Here is a 21100-nt window from a genome sequence, read left to right on the forward strand (position 1 = left end):
GCACTTATTTATTTCTGTGGTGTTGGGAATCAAACCCAGGCCCTCATGCATGTTAAGCAAGGTCTATTACTGAGCTACACCCCAGCCTGAAAGTTTACAATTTTACAGTAGAGAATCTTTCCACAGACAACCCTAGTCTCAAGTGCAGGTGCGGGGAGCAGCAGGGCAGACGGCTTCTGTGGTCACCATGCCAAGGATGCAGACCTCAGTCTCATCAGTGACATCAGACAAACCAAAGCTGAAGGACTGTTTAAAAACGAGCAAGGACACAGAAACTGCCTCAGGCAGACAGGAGGAAGAAATGGACAGAAAAGGCAGTGTGGGGTTCTAGGGCTCACGGCAGTGCGCGTCTCCCGGCCCTGGTCTGGTCATGACAGGAGGAGAGGCCGACTGAAAGGTGTCAGAGGGGAGGGGGAGAATTTTCTGTAAGTCTAAACAATTTCAAAATAAAAAGGAGAATAAATTACTGAGGTAGAGATGAGCAGGCTGCCTGAGGAGCTGGGTGGAACCACCCAGAGCTAGGTACTCATGCTCTGGCCTGACCATCTTGTCCTGACATTCTTCTATGACCCATGACACTGACTTCAGCCCTATCTCTGTACCCTGGTGGACGGAGGGCTCTACCCAAATGCTGTAGGAAACTACAGTGGCTTCTGCCAGGTCTGTTGTATCCTGCCTGGCTGAGCTGAAACACACACCATGTCGTGCTGTCTGCAGTGGACATGGCACACTGAGTTACCAGCAGGCTCATTCCTGACTCACCTGGCTGGGACAGCGCTGAGGCACACTCCACGTCCACCTACATGGAGCCTGACCCTAACCTTGCTCCCATACAGCTTTCCAGTACCTGTCCTGCCAGCCTGCTGAGTCTGGTCATCAGGGACCACAGTCCCATCCCAGAGGATGGCAGGAACCACTCAGACCTATGGGTGCCCTACCCTGGCTTAGTCATAAGGCTGGACTCCAGGGCGGGCACGATAGAGAGCTACGGGCATGGGGAAGAGACAGCTGTAGACTACAGAGCCTCCTGCTTGGAGCTCTTGCCTTCCTCCACCCCCATGGGGACACCATGGGAATGCGCTGCGTCAGCACAAGCAGAGGTGCACAACACCGCCTGGCCCTGTCTTCTTCCAGCCACACTTGGTTTCAGTTGCCATGCTTCTGATCTTCTGGCAACATGTTCCTGTTCTACTGATGACACGGAGTGGAGTCCGCACTGAAGCGCAGACCAGGCCTTCCTGTTCCTCACTTGGAGATCACAACAGACCGTGAACCTCACAACCAAGAAGGCAGGGGAGGGCCTGGGCCTTGGGGAGGCATGAGGGGACGGCATGTCAGTTGCCATGTCACAGCAAGGGGTCTTTATTAGATGTTCAGGGTACACACAGGCAGGCGGATGCTAGATGGTGTAGCACACCTTTTCAGGGTGGAGTGGTGCCCGGATGTCCAGTTTGCGGGTCTTGCTGTCCTTGTCAATGATCTCCAGACGCAGTGTGGGCGGACGCTTCTCAGCCTCGGGTGAAGGCAGGTCAGGGCTCTTGAGGAGCTGCTTGTCCGAGTCCTCCACGGTGATGCGCAGGGTGCAGCCCCCTGGCAGGAGGTCCTGCTCATAGGCTGCTGCCAGCTGGTTTACCACACGGCGCTCTACCTGCAGGTGAAGGAAGGTGATAGGGCCATCACTGCCTTAGCCTGCACCCGACCTGAAGCTTCAGCCAGGAGCTGGCCTCTATGGCTTACTGTCTGGGCAAGTCACAAACCTCAGAGCCGCAGTTCTCACTTGCAAACTGAGCTTTAATGGCAACTAGCTCACCAGTAACTGCTAAAGGCTCCATGGCGTTAGTTTTCGGAGTCTCTCAATCCAGGTCCTTCTAATGAGGATTCATACTAATTCACCCTGCTTAGAGACTAGTGTTTTGTTCTGTTTCTGAGACTGGGTTTCTCTCTGGAGCCCTGGTTGTCCTGGAACTAGCTCTGTAGACCAGGTTGGCCTTGAGCTCAGAGATCAGCCTGCCTCAGCCTCCTGAGTGCTAAGATTAAAGGCGTGTGCCACCACCACCTGACTAGAGACTAGTTTGAATTGATCATTTTTTATTTTTAGTTCTGAAGGGGCTTCTGTTCACTGTTGGTATGGATAATTTCAGGGAGACCGGCTGAGCATGGAAGCCAGGGCACCAGGGGGGAGGGTGTAGAGGTTCCGTGTTTGTCTCAGGCCTCTGTGCTCACCTCATGCTTGATGGAGCGGGCGCCATAGTGGACGTTGTAGCCATCAACCAACACATCTGCCACCTCACGGTCCCACAGCAGTGTGATGTTGTGTCTCTGCTTGGCCTGAGGTGGGTCAGAGAGAGGACTGTCTGCATGTTGCCCAGCACCTTCTAACTCTAGGCACATTGGTCCGCAGGGGCCTTGAGAGACCGTGCCCCCAGGACCACTGGCTCCAGATATCTTATCCCCACCCACAGGCAGTCAGTCCTCTCTTACTCTCTTGGCCCAGAAGTTCAGTTCCTTGTTGACCAACTGGATAAGCTCTGAGTGGCAGAAAGGGAGGAAGTAGACAATCTCATTGATCCGTCCCAGAAACTCATCTCTCCGGAAGTGAGCCTGCAGAGACAGGTAAAGGGTGGAGGCGCTCAGTGACAGTGGGGAGGTTTCTGGACCAATGGGGGAGACAGGGACTTCCGTATTTCTAGAGCCCCAGCAGGAAGCCAAAAGAAAAACTCACTTTCAGAATGGGACGGATCACATTCTCCTTGAAGTTCTTTGAGATGGTGATCTTGTCACTCATCTGGACGTCCCCTGTGAAGACAGATCAAAAAGTACTTAGCCATCACACTCAGGACCTCTGGGGCTGTGCTGGCCCTAGGGAAAAGCCTGGGCTTGCTGTTGAGTGCATGTAGCCACAGTCTGAGGTCCCAGCCTTGTCCTGAGCACCTAGATGACTTCTGAGGCCCTTTGGCTTACAGATGCCACAAAGCACTGACGCAGGTTTGGTTGGGTTGGGGCAGACAGCTCTGACCCAGCAAAGAGGCCTACAGGCTCTTCCAGGAGAAAGGCAGAAGCGGCCTCACTCTGATGACATCTCCATGACCCTTGTACGTGAGGCCTTGCCCACTTCCCCAACTTCTGACCCGCTGAATATGTATCTCCCTGGTCCCTAGGGCTGGGGGTGGGTCTGAAGCCATGCTGTAAACTGGTGGACCCGGGCTTTCCTGAGGGTGGGCACTATCTCTTGTCCCCACTACCCTCTGGGATGATGCCTACTTTCTACTCTAAGGGTTTCAGTTCCATTTCTGCCCCAGATATGCCTGTGCTCAGATCACCTCCCTGGATAGCCCAGGCCACACATCATACCAAGGTTTTCGGCAATTCGATTTCGGCTCATCTCCAAAGCTTCCTGCCTCAGCTGTAGTGCATGCTGGGCGATCTCATCACTGGCTACATTGGAAGTCATGATGAAGATGGCATCCTTGCAGTCAATGGTCTTCCCCTTGCCATCTGTCAGGCGGCCCTGGTAAGGATGAAGCTGGTAGCTGGGTAGGCTCCATCAGACAGCTGTTCCCCAAGTCCCTCTGCTGCTGCCTCCCACTCTAAGCCCTCTGGGCATATGACTCACATCCTGACGGGTTTACCAACCGAGGCCTCCAGGTGAGGTGCCCCTACTTTTGGCACCTAGCATTCCTGGCTTCCAGTCAAACACACTTCCTTTGGAGGCCTACTGGGTTGGAACTTTCTGAGCCTTCTCATGATCCTGGCCTAGAGGGTCAGTGAGATCAGGAAACAATCATGATGATGATGATGATGAAGGAAAGCCTAGGTCACTGCAGAAGTGCAGGGGAGGGCATCTTAGAGGATGATTATCAGGACCACACATGGCATTGGTGAAGGGCAAATGGTCAGACAGCTGTTACTCCTGTGGCTATTAACATCTGCTAAAGTCTGCACGTGTGGGTGCCAACAAAGGTCAAAAGAGGGCACTAGATCCTTTGGAGTTGGACATACAGGTAGCTGTGAGCCAGATGAAATGGCTGCTAGGAACTGAAAAGCAAGCACTCTTAGTCATTGCCTAATTGCCTGCGTATGTATGTATGTATGTATGTATGTATGTATGTATGTATGCATCCATCCACCCACCCATCTAGCTATGTCTGTCTGTCTGTCTGTCTGTCTGTCTATCTATCTATCTATCTATCTATCTATCTATCTATCTATCTATCTATCTATCATCTATCATTTAATGACAGGGTCCCATGCAGGCATGCCTAGCTTCATACTTATTATGTAGTTGACGATGAACTTGAACTCTTGAACTCCATTTCCCTAGTGCTGGGGTTACAGGTGTAGACCACCATATTCAGTTATCTTTGGAGTTGTCCTCCATGCTGGCAAGGAGGAATAGATGGCGAGGTTCCTCTAAGCACTTTGGGAATTTTTTTTTGAATTTTCAGTTCTTTCCAGAAGTGACATTGAGGAAGCTGTCTCTCCTAGAGGCAGGCACACAAAAGAACAGGAAAAGAAGCAAAGGGAAGAAACAGGAATAAAAGTACAGGGTTCTGAAAGTAGCCGGGTGAAGGGAGCAGAGACCTGGTCATCTGTGCACTAACAATGACAGCTGTGCTAGCAGCGGCAGGCGCACAGGCAAGGGCACTGTCCCTGCAGTGTTCTACTCAGCCAGGCTGCTCATCACTGTCCAGGGTCCAGCACTCCGAGCCTCATGCCCTCCTCACTGGCTTTCTTTCTAGGCCAAACTTAGTTTGAATCCTTTGCTTCTTACTGGAGACAAGTGTGAGGGAGAGGGAGACAATCTCTGCCTGGAGTTGTCTGAGGTACGACAGAATGAGAGAACATGGCCCTGGGGACAGATCACTGAGCTATGGTGGACTCCTGCTCCAGCCTAAACCTGTCCCCACGCTTTCCCCTTCCCTGATGGCACGAGAATGAGTCAGAGGTAGTCTCTGCTTCTACAGTCTGTGCACTGGCAAGAATCCCTAGTGCTGGGCCTGCTTTCAGGGCTTGTTCCTGTTCCTTGCTTTTCAGTTCCGGCCCCCCAAAGGGGAGGGCAAGGGAAGCAGGGTCAGTCCTTGAGCTCTCTGCTCTTGCCCCAGTTCACTGGCTCTAAGATGACGGAGTCGGTGGGGGAGCCAAGTCTGCGTGCCTGTATGACATGGCCAAGCATGTACCTGGCACCTCACTTTGTGTGGTCCACACTAGCTTTTCAAGCCCATCTCTGAGGACTGGGTTCATGCACTGCTGTCCCGGACCTAGCAATAACCCAGCAGCAAGTTCAATGTGAGAGACCAAAGCTCTGCTCATAACTGGGCCTCAGGATGGATCCAGGTGGGCAGGGGAGCAGGTGCAGTGCACAATTAACCCAAAGGTGACTTTCAGCACTCACACCTCAGTTTTCTTGGTAATTCAGATGTGTTCCAAAGATGAAACTGTCCTTGTCCTTGTCCTGGCTGGGGTGCAAATCTCGCCCCAGGCTTATGGGCTGCCTATCTTCCCAGCCAATACTTAGGGTTAGGATCATTATGAATCCTCAATGTCCAGGATTTTCTGGGACTTCTATGCTGGGCTATAGCGCTGTGTCCACGGGAGATAAGCCAAGTATTCAGGTGCTCTGGTAACTGCCATAGAATTCTTGATTTTCTCAGGGCAGGCTTGGGAGGACAGGCCTGGTATGGTTCCAGGGACTTCCATCACCCCAAAGTCTGAACCCCGTGCCCCTAACTGCCGCACTTGTTACTGTCCCTGGGCACAGCTCCCACCTCAGCATCCCATCCACTCAGCTCATCATTAGCACCGCAGGCTGTGCCCTGCTGCCCTGTACAACACCTCATGAATAAAGACAAGAGCTACACTCTGGGGACTGCCTATCACTGGGGTGAGTCCTGATTGCCTCCCTGAACCTTCTCTGACTCGTACGAAGCTCACAGTTTAATCCCTCACTGTTCCTGTGCCACAGAACCCTGCTGAGATGGACGTGGCCTCCCTTGAGGCCTCTATTAGCCTCTGTGCTGAAGGAATCATGAATTGTAGCTTTTGGCCAGAGTGTCCCTAAATTCTGGAGTAGCTATGGGTGGTTCATATGCATCACATTCTTAGCCACAGCAACTCCCCAGGCGTCCCCTTCCTACACGTGAGGGTCTCCATCTGTTCCTTGGTCTCCAGGCGTCCCCTTCCTGCATGTGAGGGTCTCTATCTGTTGCTTGGTCTGCAGATTTTCTTGCTTCAGGCCATGGTTCGGTGCTGGCCAGAAATCGGCTCATGTGGGCACCACTTTCTCCCTACAGGCAAATGTCTAGAGCTTTCTACATCCCATGGAAACTGCTTTAGGCCAGGTGCTGCAGCTACAGATGGATTCTTTAGCACTTGTGCACGCATGCCAAGGACGGAACCCAGGATCTGCAGAATGCCGGGCAAGTCTGAGGCTCCTTCTAGCTGTGTGTCCTTGGCTACCTCATCTGTGCTCTCCACCTGACGGCACTGTGGCACTGTGGCGAGCTGCAGACCCCTGAGGCTTTGGGGGTGTCAGCTTTCTCCTTTCAGCCCTTCTCTGTGTTCACCTCATAAGCACATGGTTGTATACATATTTAATCCTAGTACTTGGGGGGCAAAGACAGGTGGGCCTGGGTTTGAAGCCAAGTTCCAGGACAGCCAAGACTACACTGCGAAACCCTGTCTCAAAAACCAAAAACTACAGTTACCCCACAGTGTTTGCTGGCCTGGGGGCTGGTGAAGGGCTGAAGGGCACCAGCTGAAGCCCTGCCCTCAACAAGCATAGCCGCCGACTGCAGCTCTGACCAAGGGCATCACAAACTAGCAGGCTGGGCTCTGTGCTAGACTTCCTAAAAGGCCTTTGGTGGAGCCCTGTGGCAGGACAGGGGCAGACTGGCCGGAGGGTTGGCCTTTCCCACTGTCGTCCCAGCTGTCGTCTTCCCAGCCAGCTGTTCTGCAGAGGACGACGGGCCAGTCACCCGAATGTACTCGGGCCTGTTGGATCCTGTGACTTGGTGCCTAAATTGTTAATTGCTCTTGGAGAGTTTCTCCCTGTGCCTCATGGGGCACGGGAAGCAAAGCTGGAGGGGACCAAAGACCAAAGTGACCCCATCTGCACACGATGCCAGCTAGTATAGCTCTTAGCATCTCCTGGAGACAGGCACAGGGTCACATGTATCCACAGAGCACCCCCGTTTTCACAGAAGCTCTGTCGCTTGTGCACTTACCATCTATACCTTCTCTGAACTTTGGTATTTTTGCCTGTAAAAAAAAATCAGCTAATTTCTTCCTAGCTATCATAGTAACCAGCAAAGATGTCTGTAAATCTTTTATTTATTTTATTTTTTTTGTAAATCTTTACTAGAGGTACACATCAAATACACCAAGAAAAGCAAGTTCTTGCTGGTCAGTGGTGGCGCACACCTTTAATCCCAGGAGACAGAGGCAGGCTAATCTCTGTGAGTTCAAGGTCAGTGTGGTCCTTGGGAGCAAGTTCCAGGACAGGCTCCAAAGCTACAGAGAAACCCCCCAAAAAGAGCAAGTTCTTATTTCTAGCTCACCCTAACTAGTGGAAGGACTGCCCAGTCTGTAAGGAGATGGGCCCTATGAACACCAGTCACACAATTTCATTACAAATAATGTGGCTGTCATTTTAAAAGAACTAGTGCAGACCCAGAAAACTGGCTCAGCAGTTAAAGAGCATTGGCTACTTGTCCAAAGGACCCACGTTTGATTCCCAGAACCCACATAGTAATTACTATCTGTAACTTCTGATGCCCTCTTCTGGCCTCTGTGGGCAACACACACACACACACACACACACACACACACACACACACACACGCAATAATGCAACCTCCAACCTCCTTGTTTGTCACTGATATCTAGAGATGAGCAGTGACGCTTATAAAGTCAGTCAGGAGCAGGGCTAGACCTAAACTTCCTGTCTCCCTCACCCCTACCCCATGGCACCTCTGGAAGGCAGCTTGGGAGCCATGAAATCTGGTTGATTTCCTTTCAAGTGCCTCACTTGGGCCTGCCCCGAGAGGGGATGGAGTCACACTGCCCAAGTAACTAAGTATACATGGGAAGAGAGAGCAGTAAAGAGAGGATCAACCAGACAGGCTCTGGGCCTAGGCTCCTGTTGCCTGCAACCCCCATTAATGCTGTGTCCCTACTCTTCACCTTGGCCTAGTCTGCTCTTACCTCATCAAACAGCTGCAGCATAATGGTGAGCACATCTGGATGGGCCTTGTCCACTTCATCGAAAAGGACAACTGCATTGGGGCACTGTTTCAGCTTTTTGGTCAGCTGGCCACCCTCTTCATGTCCGATGTAGCCTGGTGGAGAGCCAATAAACTTGGCTACCTGGTATAGGACAAAAACATATTAGGAAGGTCTCTGTCTCTTTCTCTCTTTGATAGGGCTTTTCTCTATAGCCTTGGATGTGTCCCAGAACTTGCTCTACAGACTAGACTCTGAAGACCTAACTCGAAATCAGAGATCGGCCTGCCTCTGCCTCCTGAGTGTTGGGATTAAAGGTGTGCGCCACCTCCGTCTGGCTTCTTTTTGTGTTCTTAGCCTACAATGTGTTCCCAGTGTGGGAAGATGGCTGCATGTAGTATTAACAGGGCCAGTTTCCTTCAGAACAAATGTGGTGTAGAAGACATCACTGACTCTATTGCGCATGTAACCTCCATGCCCCAGGATAGATCCTAGGGCTGCTGATTTTACTGGAAGCCAAAGGCTCGACTGACAAGTCAAACAAAACACAAAAGTAGCCATGACAACAGGCCCTCTTAGCCACACTTCCCTGAGACTTTGTCTCACCTCATGTCGCTCCTGGAACTCAGACATGTCGAGCCGGATGAAGCCCTGCATGGAAAAAAGCAGGAGGTCCGTCACTGTGAGACAGGAGGCAGGGGAAGGACCCAGGCCGGAGCCCTCAGCTATCCTAGGCCTTTAGGCCACAGTAGCTTGAGATGTCTGCCATCCCAAGTGCACTTTCTGTTTTCACTCACTCTCCCTCCTGACACCTTCATTTTCTACCTTAGCGAGGCAGCTCACATCTCTGCCTTCTGAAATATGGTTCACCATGTCCTTCCCTCAGGCAGCTTCTACTGGTCCCCCTCCCACATTCTGAGGGTGCTCCACATGCTCTCATCTCTGAGGAGCAGCTGTCTGAGTGGAGCCGGCAGCACCAGCGAAGATGAAGGACAGGGCTCCATAGCTCCTGGACTTTGCAAGGCTGTGGGAGGCCTATGGCACAAGCTATTGTTTCCATTCTTCCCCTTAGGTTTCTATGACGACCCTGCAGGTCTCCTCTCTCCACCACGGGCAGGTGGCTCAGAAAGTAGCCCTTTAGGGAGAAGGCCACAGTTAGTGCCAGGAAAGAGATGCTAGGGCATGTGACCTGGCAGAGGTAGAGAAGCCCTTCCTTGTCACGGGCACCTGGCTACTGAAAACCCCGAACTCTTACAGAATGTACAGCACTGCTGCTCCCAGGAGCTGCGGGCACAGGGCAGCAGGACACTCAGGAGACGGCATGCACAGCTGTATTCTGGCCAGGCACTCAGCAAAGTGGTCTGAGTTCTCTGTCCTGTCACTATACAGAGGTATAGGCTGGAGGGAGGTGCTCAGTCCCAGCGCTGTCACTGACTGTGGCTTTAGCCCTCCAGCCAGTCTCTCCTGGGCAACACTAGGCTCTTGACTCCTCTCCTCGAGTCAGCTGGGGCCTAAGCAGAGACCTAAGCCACTACGAAGGAAAGGTCTTAGAAAGACTATTATTAAGGCTATGTGGGATGGGGACTGCTCTCAGTTCATGGGGCATGAGCAACATTTCCAAGAGCATCTCATCAGCTCATTCACAGAAGTTTCTGGAAAGGTTCTGACCGCGAGAGCAAAAATCTGGAAGAGTCATGGACACGCTTCTGATGACAACAGTTCACATCTGTGAGGCTTGCTACCTGCCCAACAATGTCCTGAGGAAGCTACTACTTGCCTTAGAACTATAAGCCTGTGGTAAGCAGGAAACGAAGGTCAGGCAGGCTTTGCTGTTAAGTTTTTAATTATGACAAGTACTGTGCTTCATTTCCTCCTCTTCCAACCAGCTGGGTTCTCAGAAGTCTTCACTTGGAAGGCTCGGAGGTTTGTGCTCAGAAGGTCCAGAGCAGTGGTTCCTATGCCAAGTGCTCTCACCCCAGCTACTCCGGAGTCTATTTCAGAGTCTTGCTAAGTAACTTGCACAAGTTTTTGGGCTTAATATTCTTGGCTAGAATCTTTCTGGTTACATGTGACCCCCCCCCCCCCGCCCCCAGGTTTCTCTGTGTAGCAGCTCTGGCTATCCTGGAACTAGCTTTAAACTGGCCTTGAACTCACGGAAAACTGCCTGCCTCTGCCTCCTGAGTGCCGAGACTGAAGGCGTGCGCCACCACTGCCTGTTTGGTGACATGTGACTTTACCCTGGTGCTGTGTACACAGTGAGATAACAGCAACCAAGAGCTCATCCAACAGGTACTGACTGCACTCTGGGTAACGCTCCGAGAAATGGCGGTCACCATTTGCCATCTCAGGGATCTAATGGGCTATGGAGCATTACGGAACCTACTACGAAGACACTGGTGAAACAGAGTCTCGGCCAATTCCACAGGGGAGGAGACCAAATACTGGTTCTTACCCTGTAACCATACAGACACTAACACTCAAAAGTCTTTTGGGCTCTAGTACCTGACCTTATGACGACATTACAGAACAAAGGTTCTTTCTCAAGGATTATTAACTCTGATGAGAGCTAACAAGGCTGTCCAGCCAGGGCGAATCAGTGCAGAAGCCGAGGGAAGGAAAGCCAACAAGCTCACAAGTGGGCCTGCTACCAATGTACAGCTACAATGTCTTGTGAGGCGGTGAGGCACTAGCGTCTCTTCACAAACCAGTAAAATGAGGAGCAGAGAGGCAGGCCAGCGCTCAGTGTGGCGGCACAGGAAGACAGCTCCTGCCTGTGATGACCCATGGGACACAGGGCTCAAACCTAATACTTTTTGCTTTATGGAGTGTCCAGGAGGTGCCAGGAACACTGGTTAGTCAGCTTACAGTCCAGGGTTCTCTTGGATTTTGAAGGCATGCTTCAAACACGAATGTTCCATGGGCAGACAATGTCTGTGTAAACACATTCTGTAATGAGTTGGCCCAGGGGACTGCACAGATCAGGGGTTTTATAGAAGAATCATCTAGGATTTAGTAAGTGTTGGGGGGGGGCTGTTAGGCACCTCATTTTCCTTTGTGAAACATTTCAACAGTTTAAATCCTCACCCTAGAGCAGCAGAGAATATGGCACTAAGAAAAGAGCGGAAGGCTGAACTCCGGGTTCAGGCCTCTACTGCAGGGCTTCAGTTCTCTCAACTAAACAGCAGACCCAAGTCAGTACTGCGCTAAGCTCCTCACACAGCAGGAGGACACTGCTGGGGACAGGAGAAAGGTGACGCTCAACACAACCTCAGACACAGGGCTGGAGAGTTCTGCCCTGAGAAAACAGCTGGAACTCCAGTCAAGGGTCCCTGGCTCTGGAGCTTGGTGCACCACAGCTCACTGTGTACACTACAGCAGGTGTAGGCAGGACACACAGGCATGTGCTGATGGAAGACACCATCCCACCTGGGGGACACCCTGAATGGGAGTAAACTTGTCTCCTATTTAGACGTTCCGCCTAGAAAGTACCCGTATCACCGGTCTTCTACTAGGGCCCCTCCTTTCTACAGCAGCAAATCAGCAGATACTCTCCTATTTCCAGTGTGTATGAAGATATATTAAGACAGCATGGATAAAGAGATTATAATTTGTAATTAAATATTAACCTTTCTGATAGTATTAAAATTAAGCCACTCAGAATTCTTCATCCCTAATCAGGTGGTTCCTGCCCGTAACTGTATCTTCCTAATAGTCTTGTAGTTTATGGCCCTTTCCAGAGTGCTAATTGTTTCAATCGCTGCCAACCTGATGAACTGTCTAAAGCTGCTGTTTCAGTTGGAGAACAACAGCATGCCACACACTTCTAGCCTGCCTGACCGGCTAGTGGGTCTGCCAGAGACGAAGGTTTACATTTTTCTGCTAGCTGATCCACAGGAGATGCCCACACAGCCTGGCTCCAAGGATCCTCAGAGAGGTGGCAAGGGAACAGGGGCCACAAGGGATAGAAGTCCAGGACTTGACTGCTGGGCTACTTGGCTGGAAAGGGCCTAAGCAACCCTTCTTTGCATGTGGAGGGTGGGGAAGTGGGGAGATGTTCATGAAACCAGGCAAGCGCACTGAAGTCTTGAGCAACCTCTTGGAAAAGGGAAACTTAGCCTTAATGTTGGGAAGATATTTAGCTTTCATTGAGTATTTTGTACTGTCAGCAAGGACGGAGTTTTCAAAAGCATCCCTGTCACCCAAGGCCTTTAAAAGCCAGGTGTGGATAAATGGGGCTGGGAATGGCTCTTTGCTGGGAAGAGCCCATGGCTCTGGGCTACAAGAAGGAGCAGAGCGGCAGTCCCATTGAGGGCACAGGCTAGAGAGAGACGCAGCAGACACCACACCATCCCTTCTTGTTTTCTCCAGTTCCTCCCGAGGTTCCTGTAGCACAGCCCAACCTGACTAACACTGAGCTAGCCTGAACTCCTGCAGACAGGGGCCTCAATATAATACACACTGTTAGCTTGGCATGGGCCAGGTGCTCAGTACGTGTGGATGAAATCTCGTCTATTTCTCCCAAGAGTTCTAACTCAGGCCGGCTAAGGATGGCCATTTTCATTCCACAGCTGCAGAAACTGCGGCATGAAGAGATGATTCCTGGAGCCAGTCCCGGCTACAACCAAGGCCTGTTTCTGGGGCCAGGACCAGCTCTTCAGGACAACAGACATGAACAGCAAGGTTTCCCTGGCTTGTTGACTAGACCTTGGTCTTAATTCCTTACCTTTTTGGCATCTTTGTGCATATACTTGGCAGTCTGCTTGGCCAGTTCGGTTTTCCCTAGGAATAAGGGGATGAGGTGGATCAGGCCCAGGCAACGGTCTTCGGCATGAAAGAACACTAGGGCCAAGAGTGGTGGCTCACATCTTTGATCCCAGCACTTAGGAGGCAGAGGCAGAAGATCTATATAGTGAGCTCCAGGACAGTTAGGGCTATGTAGAGAGACCCTGTCTTAAAAAGCTAAAAAGAACACTAGGAATACATGGACCCTGACAAGTACTTCTACGGATAGGGAGCTGAGATTCAGAAGCTCTACCAAAATTGGTCACCCAGAAAATAAATGGCGAAGTTGGGACCACAATGAAAGTCTGGACTGTCTCCCAAGGGCTTTTCTCTGTAGCAGCACTCTCAGAGTGGGGACAGGCAGGAAGAAGACTCATAAGTCACTTATTCTCTGGAGCTCAGCACAAACTGCATCTCTTCTTGGGTGCCCTGCTTATGGCCTCTTGCTCCGCATCTCTTGTGCACACTCAGGATCCAGCCACTCAGCTAGATCCTGAAACCTTGAGCCAAGAAATGGCTGAGGAGGATAGAGTACTTCCCATGAGCTCCACAGATGATCTTGTGGCAAAGTGGTATCTTGGAAGGGCCATCTAGAATGATGGTAAAGCCACTCTGTGGGTACATAGGGCTTCATGATCAGGGTTACCAACTTCTTGGGATCCGAGGAGAATCAGATCCATGAAGTTGCTGGGAGGGGAAGATGGGGGTCTCGAGACACCCATCGAGACCATGGTACAGGTGGAGGAAAGGCGGAGAATTATCTCGGACGGTACAGCCCAGCTGACTACTAGAACAGTTTTCCTGAGCCCCCCAAAGGTAAGCTGCCCCAAGTACAGCTCATGTGCCAGGCAATTAAGGTGGTTCAGCTGTCCCCAAAGGGAGCCCTGGGGATGCACAGTACGTGGGCCAGGGATAACAGGACCCAGTGATCTGGTGTACCAAGTAAATTCACCCTTGAACCACGACGGGGGAAGGAGTAGCGATTCCAGCTCTTGGTAAATGGAACATGATTAAGAAGCCCAGGTCTTCTTTTCTTGGTAGCTCTGTAGTCTGGACAGCTGTTTCTGGAGCTTCTCCAGCTCTTCTGCCCCAGTGGCTAGCCGATCTGCCTGTGATTACCTATTCCAGATGATCCCAAGAAGAGGAAGACCAGAGGGTGCTCCTCATCGTACCAGCCATTCTCCTTCCTCCGGATCGCTACGGCCAAACACACAACACGGGATGGGGAGGGAGACAGATAAATCAATGACACAAAAGGCAGGATAATTATCACTAAGTATACAATATGTTTTACTGCTCTGTGCCCACTCAAAGTCCTCACTACCATTAGTGCTGCCTAATCTGATTAGCTGGCAAGGTCCCTAGAGACACCTAATCAGGTTAGCATGGATTTGGAAAGCTGCCCAGAGCAGATTTCGGATAAAGTTTTCCAGGATGAGCACTCAGCGTTGCTAGGGAAACGGAGAGGCGGGTGGATGGTGAATGGAGGTGAAGGGGGTGGGGGACTGGTGAAGGAGAATCTGAGAAGAATGTTAACTCTCGCTGGTCAGTCCTCTATCACTTGGGGAAGTAGAGGGAAGATTTTATGGTGATGCCTCTAGGGGCCCAGGGAGGTACAAGATTTGGGCTGTTTCCCATTTGGGGAAACCAATGTCTGTTCTGTTGTGATTTAAGAAGTGGAAACAGCTAAAAGCATTTCTGGGGCCAATCAAGGGTAGTGTAGAGCCTGGGGTCCATCTCTGCTAACTCCGGAAGGCTGGGGTGAGGAGTGGGGCAGGTCTGCACTAAGCCTTGAGGCTCTGCTTGCATGAAGGTGAGGAAGCTGAGTCTCAGTACGGAGTGGGAGAATCGGGCTTCAGGTGGGACAAGGCAGGACCGTAATAAGAGTATTCTATTGAACACTAGGTACAACTGGAAACTTGTATTTATTCACAACCCACAAAACACTGAAGGAAAAGGATTTTTAACTCCATTATCTGGAACAGGAAACAGAAAGATGGATAAAGAGACTTGTTTAAGTCACACAAGAGTTTCTTCTTTCCCAAAACTTGTCTTTATAAAAAAAAAAAAAATCCCAATACAGCTGCTGTAAGAAGCGAGATGGAATATGGGTTGCACTGACAGAGACACTGATGTTAGGAGCAGGAAGAGGACACAAGAGGACAGAGCACTGTGCACCATCAGGGTGTGTCTGCTCTGGTCCCCAGAGTGTCAGGAAAATAAGAAAAGGACATATGTCAGAGCACAAGGCCTGGAAACGTACTCAGTGGAGAAGTCAACAGGCCTAGGGATGTGCCTGCCCATCTCGAGGAGCCAAGCTCCCGAGTGTTATGCAGTTGAGTCTCAAAGCAGCTGAGGAAATGATGACAGATCTCGGGGGCTGACGGGATCTGCAGAGGTGGCTGGCACAAAGTGAGGTGGGCAGAGGATGATGACATGAACACAAGGGATGGGTAGGAGCCGACCGAGTCTGGACAACCTGTCTAAGGCTTTCAGGCCTGTGCTTGTCATCTTCCTCACCTTCCAGCAACAGATGGAAGCCGTGCAAACCCATGGAATCCAGACTAGCCACCTGTGCTGCCAGGAGTTGCTCCTAGAGAAGGGGCTGGGGAAACGGCCTGATTGCTCCCCTGGGCTGGCATCTGGATCTGCTTTAACTGGCTGGTTGGGACTGTCTGAAAGGCTGGTCAGGAATACTCAGAGACCTCATGGGTGTGAACTGAGGGCTAAAGGGGGAAACCCCAAGCCTGCCTGAGTGCCAAGCCCTCGTGCCAACAGAAACATGGAACTAGGGTTGAGGGTATTTGGGAACAGGTCCAGGTAGTAAAACGGAAGAAGTGAAGACTCTGTGGATGCTATGTGTGAACATCATTCATTCATTCATTCATACATACATACATACATACATACATAAAGGTAGGGCTGAGAAAAGGTCAGCATTCTCCCAAAAGCTGGCAGAGATAAGAATCTGTATTGAGAACAGAGGAAGCCCGGAGCAGGATTAGGCTTCGTATATCTGGGGAGGCAGAAGGACCCAGCATCACTCAGACAGGTGGTATGACCCCCTCAGGCAGGGTATCACATTTGTGAGTTTCTGCTCTTGGCTGTTCTTTTGGGGTAGCGTCCTAGCCCATTGCTGGGCTGTGCAGCACAAGAAAAAAAACAACTCACCATGGAGAATGTGGAATTGAATTACGCCCGGGGCCATCTTTCCCTTCTCTCTAATAATGCACCTGGGGGAGAGCTCTTTATAATGCCAGGCAGACTCCACTGCACAGCTGTCCCTGGTCAATTCTGCCAGACCCAGGGCATGAGTTTGGGGTGGGCCTGCTCTGGGGTCCCTGTGAAACAGGCGAAATGCCAACCATTAAACAATTATAACTCTGGATATTTCTAATAATATCTGAAGAGAAAAACGGCCTAGCAGATGGAGTCCGACAGAATGAAAAATGAAGGCGGCCAGGAAAAACTGGAAAAGGCGAGAGCCCCAGGGTGTGTGTGGCTGGTTGGGTGGCTAAGGTCTAACTAAGGCTGGGGAGCCTGGAAGAGTCCTGCAAAGAGGCCAGATGGAAACATCCATGTGGCCATGGTGCTGATGCTCTTTCTGTGGCTCAGCAAATGTGCAACTTACTTGGCTAGAGCTTTATAACTTATAAAGAACCCCTGTATCAGTAATGTCACATTTCCTCACTGTGATTATATGGGGCGAGATGGGCAGGGAAGGTGATTCCTGTTTTATAGATACACACACACACACACACACACACACACACACACACACACACACACGGAAACCTGCTCAGGTTCATAGGAACATAATCAGAAGAGCACACACTGTGTTAGGAGCACAGCAAAGGGAGTCAGTTCTCCTAGCCCTGACTCACTCTCAAAGTGTTCTCTCTGTAGTCCTCCAATCTGCACACTCAGCACACTGTCCCCTGGTCCTGTCTTTCCCACTCTTGGCTCTCTCCATAGTGCCGGGGGTGGGGGCAACTCAGAAGCTCCTCCCTATTGCCCCCTTAAAAGCCCCAACTCTGCAAGTTCCAACCATGTGCTTCCGCTCTTACAGGCCATGCCAGTGCACACCCGCTTGTGTCTGTCCCTTCTAGATGCCTTTTCCTGGCTAGGGCTTTTACTGTGAGGCACTGAAGGATGCATCTGTACCAAGTCTTCAGGGTTAATTCCACCAAAATGGCCCCAGCCAATCAATTCTCTGGTGTGTATTCATTTACAGGGTGGCGTGGCAGAGATGATGAGTTAGGAGGAGCTAGCCTGGAGTCTTGTGCCTGACTCAGTAAAATACCCATTCCTTTACAGTTTCCATTTCTTCACTTCTACAGTGAACACAGACTCATATACTGTCAGCTCTGCACGAAGAAGTGACTCAATGGTCAGGAGAGCAGGAAGAAAGGCTGCAGAGAGGGCAGTGACTAGCGTGAAAGTAACAGGGGCTGCAGTGGGAGCAATGGTGGCAGTCAGGGTCGGCAATTTAAATTTTTCTATTTTTTATTTCCCTTCTTTCTTATTTATTTATGTTTTTTTGAGACAAGAGTTTCTCTGTGTAGCCCTGGCTGTCTTGGAACTTGCTCTGTAGACCAGGCCTCAAACTCAAAGAGATCCACCTGCTTCTGCCTCCCAAGTGCTGAATTAAAAGTGGGAGCCACCACAAACTGCCGTGGTGTCAGCATCTTCTTTGAGACAGGGTTTCTCCATGTAGCCCTAGCTGTCCTAGAATTCGCTTTGTAGACCAGGCTAGCCTTGAACTCACAAAGATTCACCTGCCTTTGCCTCCTGAGCGCTGGGATTAAAGGCATGTGCCACCTATGCCCAGCTAGTGTGAGCATTTTTAAATATCCGTCAACAGTATAAGAATCTCAAGACGTATGTACTGTCTCTGCTTCATAAGGAGGAAATTAAAACCAGACATGGGAAAACAATGTAAGGTGTTTTCTTCTGTTAACTGCCCTAGTATCTGGAGGAGAAAGTGCCCCCACCTCAATCTGTTCTGGGGAGGCCGGTGCTAGACGTGTTGATTCCTTGGGATTATTGCAACTAAGCCCTCATCGGTTTGATGGCTTAATGACTGTTGACTAAATTAATTCTTGGTATTTCTGGGACTGTAAAAAGGAAGGCCGAGTCTCCAATTCCCATTTTATAGAGGACAGTGTGGCTGGGAGAGACTCAGTTCTGCTGGTGGTTTCTGCCACTCTGGAGAAAGGCTTCTGGTCTCTTTTGAGCCCTTGAGGAGTCCTATGCACCCTTTCTGCAAACAAGCTTTGCCATTCACTTGGCACACACCGCTGTAGGAAGCACTGTCATGAAGACTGAGGGTTCCGGATGGGACGGTGTGCCGGGAGTATGGTGGAGCATCCATGACTGGATGGCACTCATACTTGAGCATGAGGTAGAATAGTACATTTTAAGAAGGCTCTGATGTATGAAAAAGCAAAGAGAAGAAAGAGCTGCCTCCTCTCAGCCCAGGATTCTGCTTCCATTCAATTGAAGGTTCTGGGGCAGCCTGGCTAGCTGACTCATATTTCCTGATAATTCTTTTTATTTTTAAATTTATTTATTTATTTTTTGAGACAGGGTTTCTCTGTGTATCTCTGGCTGTCCTGGAACTCACTCTGTAGACCAGGCTGGCCTTTAACTCATAGAGATCAGCCTGCCCCTGCCCCCTTGAGTGCTGGGATTAAAGGCGTGCAGTACTATCGCTTGGCTTAAATTTATTTTTATTTATGTGTGTATGCCATGTAGGCAAGTAGCTGAAGGCCAGAAGAGGGTGTCAGACCCCTGAAGTTGGAATTACAGGCAGTTGTGAGCCACCCAATGTGGGTACTGGGAACTGAACTCAGGTCCTCTGTAAGAGCAGCCAGTGCTCTTAACTGGCGAGTCATTTCTCCAGTCCCTCTGGATAAGTTCTTAGGTCTCATGTGAGAGGATTCCCAAAGTAACTGAGAACACAGCTGTTCCATGCTGTGGCATCTCCTGTGGAACCAGCTCTTCAGAGATGCTCGTGGCTCAGAGTCACCCTTGTGTCTACAAGCGGTATCAACACGGGCTCTGTCTTCTTTCACCTTTGTACAGCTGTGACCCAACCCCGGGAAACAGCTGACACAGGTGGTAGGTCCCGATCTCTGAGAAGGAGACAGCAAACCATCAAAGTGATGACAGCTGCTCTTAGGAAGCCCAGGGAAAGGGCCATATGTTCAGGGGAAAGCTGGAAGGCATTGCCAGGGAAGGGTATGTGGTCAGGCCCGAGGTGCATGTGCAGATGTGCTGTGGGTGCATGGAGTTGCACGTGGGAGTGCAGGGAACGCAGAGGCTCTGCTGGGACCTGGGGGAATGTCCTATACAGACACAGTTCTGAAGCTGCCAGGGATCTGCAGGCACCCGCTGCCCACCCTGCTGCCCACTCAGGAGGTCAAAGGCCAAGGAGGATCACTGTAACTAACAACCTTATGAGTGTTCCCTCCAGTATGCCTGTGAGCTGCTAGAGGGCAGGGATGTTGCTTCTCTTCTCTCCTCAGAGTAGTTGATAGGGGCACAAAGGGCCACAGCACACAAGTGAATTTCATACACCGCTTTAGCACCTCCTTTGAGTGGGAATGGATAACACAACACGTCCTGGTCTCTTCTTACAGAGCCTGAAGTATACTGCTACCCAACGGTTAGTCACTGTGTAGGGCTGGACCGGACCCCAGGTGGCAGAAGGTCAGAGGAGGAGCTTCAGGCAGAGAGGGCAGCATGACAGACTCAGAAAGGAAAGCAAAGGCAGGGTGCTGTGACCGGTGGGTGCTGCGGGCAGAGGCAGCGATGGAGGGGTCCCCTGTGCCACATTAGGAGAGTAAGGACACTCACAGGCTGCAGCATGGGAGTGCTGTTCAGATACGTGTTCTCTAAAGGTCACTCTGGCCCAGCAGGAACACCAGGGGAAGGAGAGAAGGTCACTGCATGGCCAGATCAGAGCATCATGATGTGATGGTTCACAATGTCAACTTGACAGGTTCTAGATTCACCTAGGTGACAAGCCTCTGGGCATGCCTCAGGGATTTTTCTAGATTAGGTTAACTGTGGTGGTGGTAGTAGCATTTCACGGGCAGGGTCTCAGACTTAGTAACAAGGGAAGTGAACTAAGCACCAGCAATAGCTGCTTGCTCTGTTACCAACCACCTGAAGCTCCTGTCACCATGGTTTGCCTGCTATTATGGACTGTATTCTTGAACTGGCCTCGAACTCACAGAGATCCGCCTGTCTCTGTCTCCCAAGTGCTGGTATAAAAGACATGTATGTGCCATCACCGACCCTCTATGTTTGCTTCTTGTTAAGTATTTTATCACAGCAGCGAAATCAGTAAAAATTGTACAGGATAAGAAAGAGAGGTTAGGTCTGAGAACCATGGAGAGAAGGGAGGTGGAGCCAAGGAAATATTCTAAGAGGCTAGTGACTGGAGGCCTAGCTCTGGTATGCTCAGCAGACAGCCTTTCTGAGGAGAGCGGGACTGGTGCTGAGCTCCCAGGAAGTCTGCCATCTTCTATCACTTGACTGGGTTCTGGAAGGAGAAGCTCACTTTCCATGCCCATGTAGTCTGTGTGACCTCATGGAACTGGTGACCCTAACAGACGAGAGCAGCCTTGGGGGCCTGGTTTGCAGGACTGGTACTTTAGCTCCTCCATTTGTAAGGCAGTAACTGTGCGCCAGCCTTGCTAGAAGCCCCGCAGCTGGGGATCACACTGATAAATTCACTGTATTACTTTGCACAAATCAATATCCCAGCACTTACCAGGGGTTGATGTGACCGAAATTGGTTTCAGCCAATTCGTGAGGGTAATAAATGGCCATTTATCAAATCAATTCATTCTGGAGGACTTCTCTGGCTGCCCATTCTCATGGTACCCATGGGGTGCCAGGCTCTGTGTCCATCCAGATGGTCCTAAACACACACACGACACTAGCTTGGAGAATCCAGAAATGCCTAAATGTCCTCTACATCTGCCCACGCTCCTATGCCTGCTGGGGTTCTGAGGTGCCAGGGTCCTGGGTAGAAAGTGTCTCATGCTTTGACCAGGCTTGCAGCTACAGCCGCTAGGCTGCTCAC

General features: G+C 50.8%; 1 protein-coding gene across 1 annotated transcript in view; it reads right to left on the reverse strand.

Moving 5' to 3' along the window:
* Positions 1–1334: 1334 nt before the first annotated feature.
* Clpb (ClpB family mitochondrial disaggregase) overlaps positions 1335–21100 on the reverse strand; it is a 120532-nt gene continuing 100766 nt past the window's right edge. The window contains exons 8-16 of the mRNA XM_050122614.1: positions 14122–14199; positions 12944–12999; positions 8827–8871; positions 8203–8364; positions 3352–3508; positions 2723–2796; positions 2482–2601; positions 2224–2328; positions 1335–1648 (exon numbers count right to left, since the gene is read on the reverse strand). Of these exons, the coding sequence (XP_049978571.1) occupies positions 1400–1648; positions 2224–2328; positions 2482–2601; positions 2723–2796; positions 3352–3508; positions 8203–8364; positions 8827–8871; positions 12944–12999; positions 14122–14199 (1046 nt within the window). The 3' untranslated portion in view covers positions 1335–1399. The remainder of the gene's footprint in view (positions 1649–2223; positions 2329–2481; positions 2602–2722; positions 2797–3351; positions 3509–8202; positions 8365–8826; positions 8872–12943; positions 13000–14121; positions 14200–21100) is intronic.

The sequence above is a fragment of the Alexandromys fortis genome, unplaced genomic scaffold (assembly GCF_014885135.2).
Source record: "Alexandromys fortis isolate MF-2015 unplaced genomic scaffold, M_Fortis_MF-2015_v1.1 scaffold_209, whole genome shotgun sequence".
Taxonomy (NCBI): domain Eukaryota; kingdom Metazoa; phylum Chordata; class Mammalia; order Rodentia; family Cricetidae; genus Alexandromys; species Alexandromys fortis.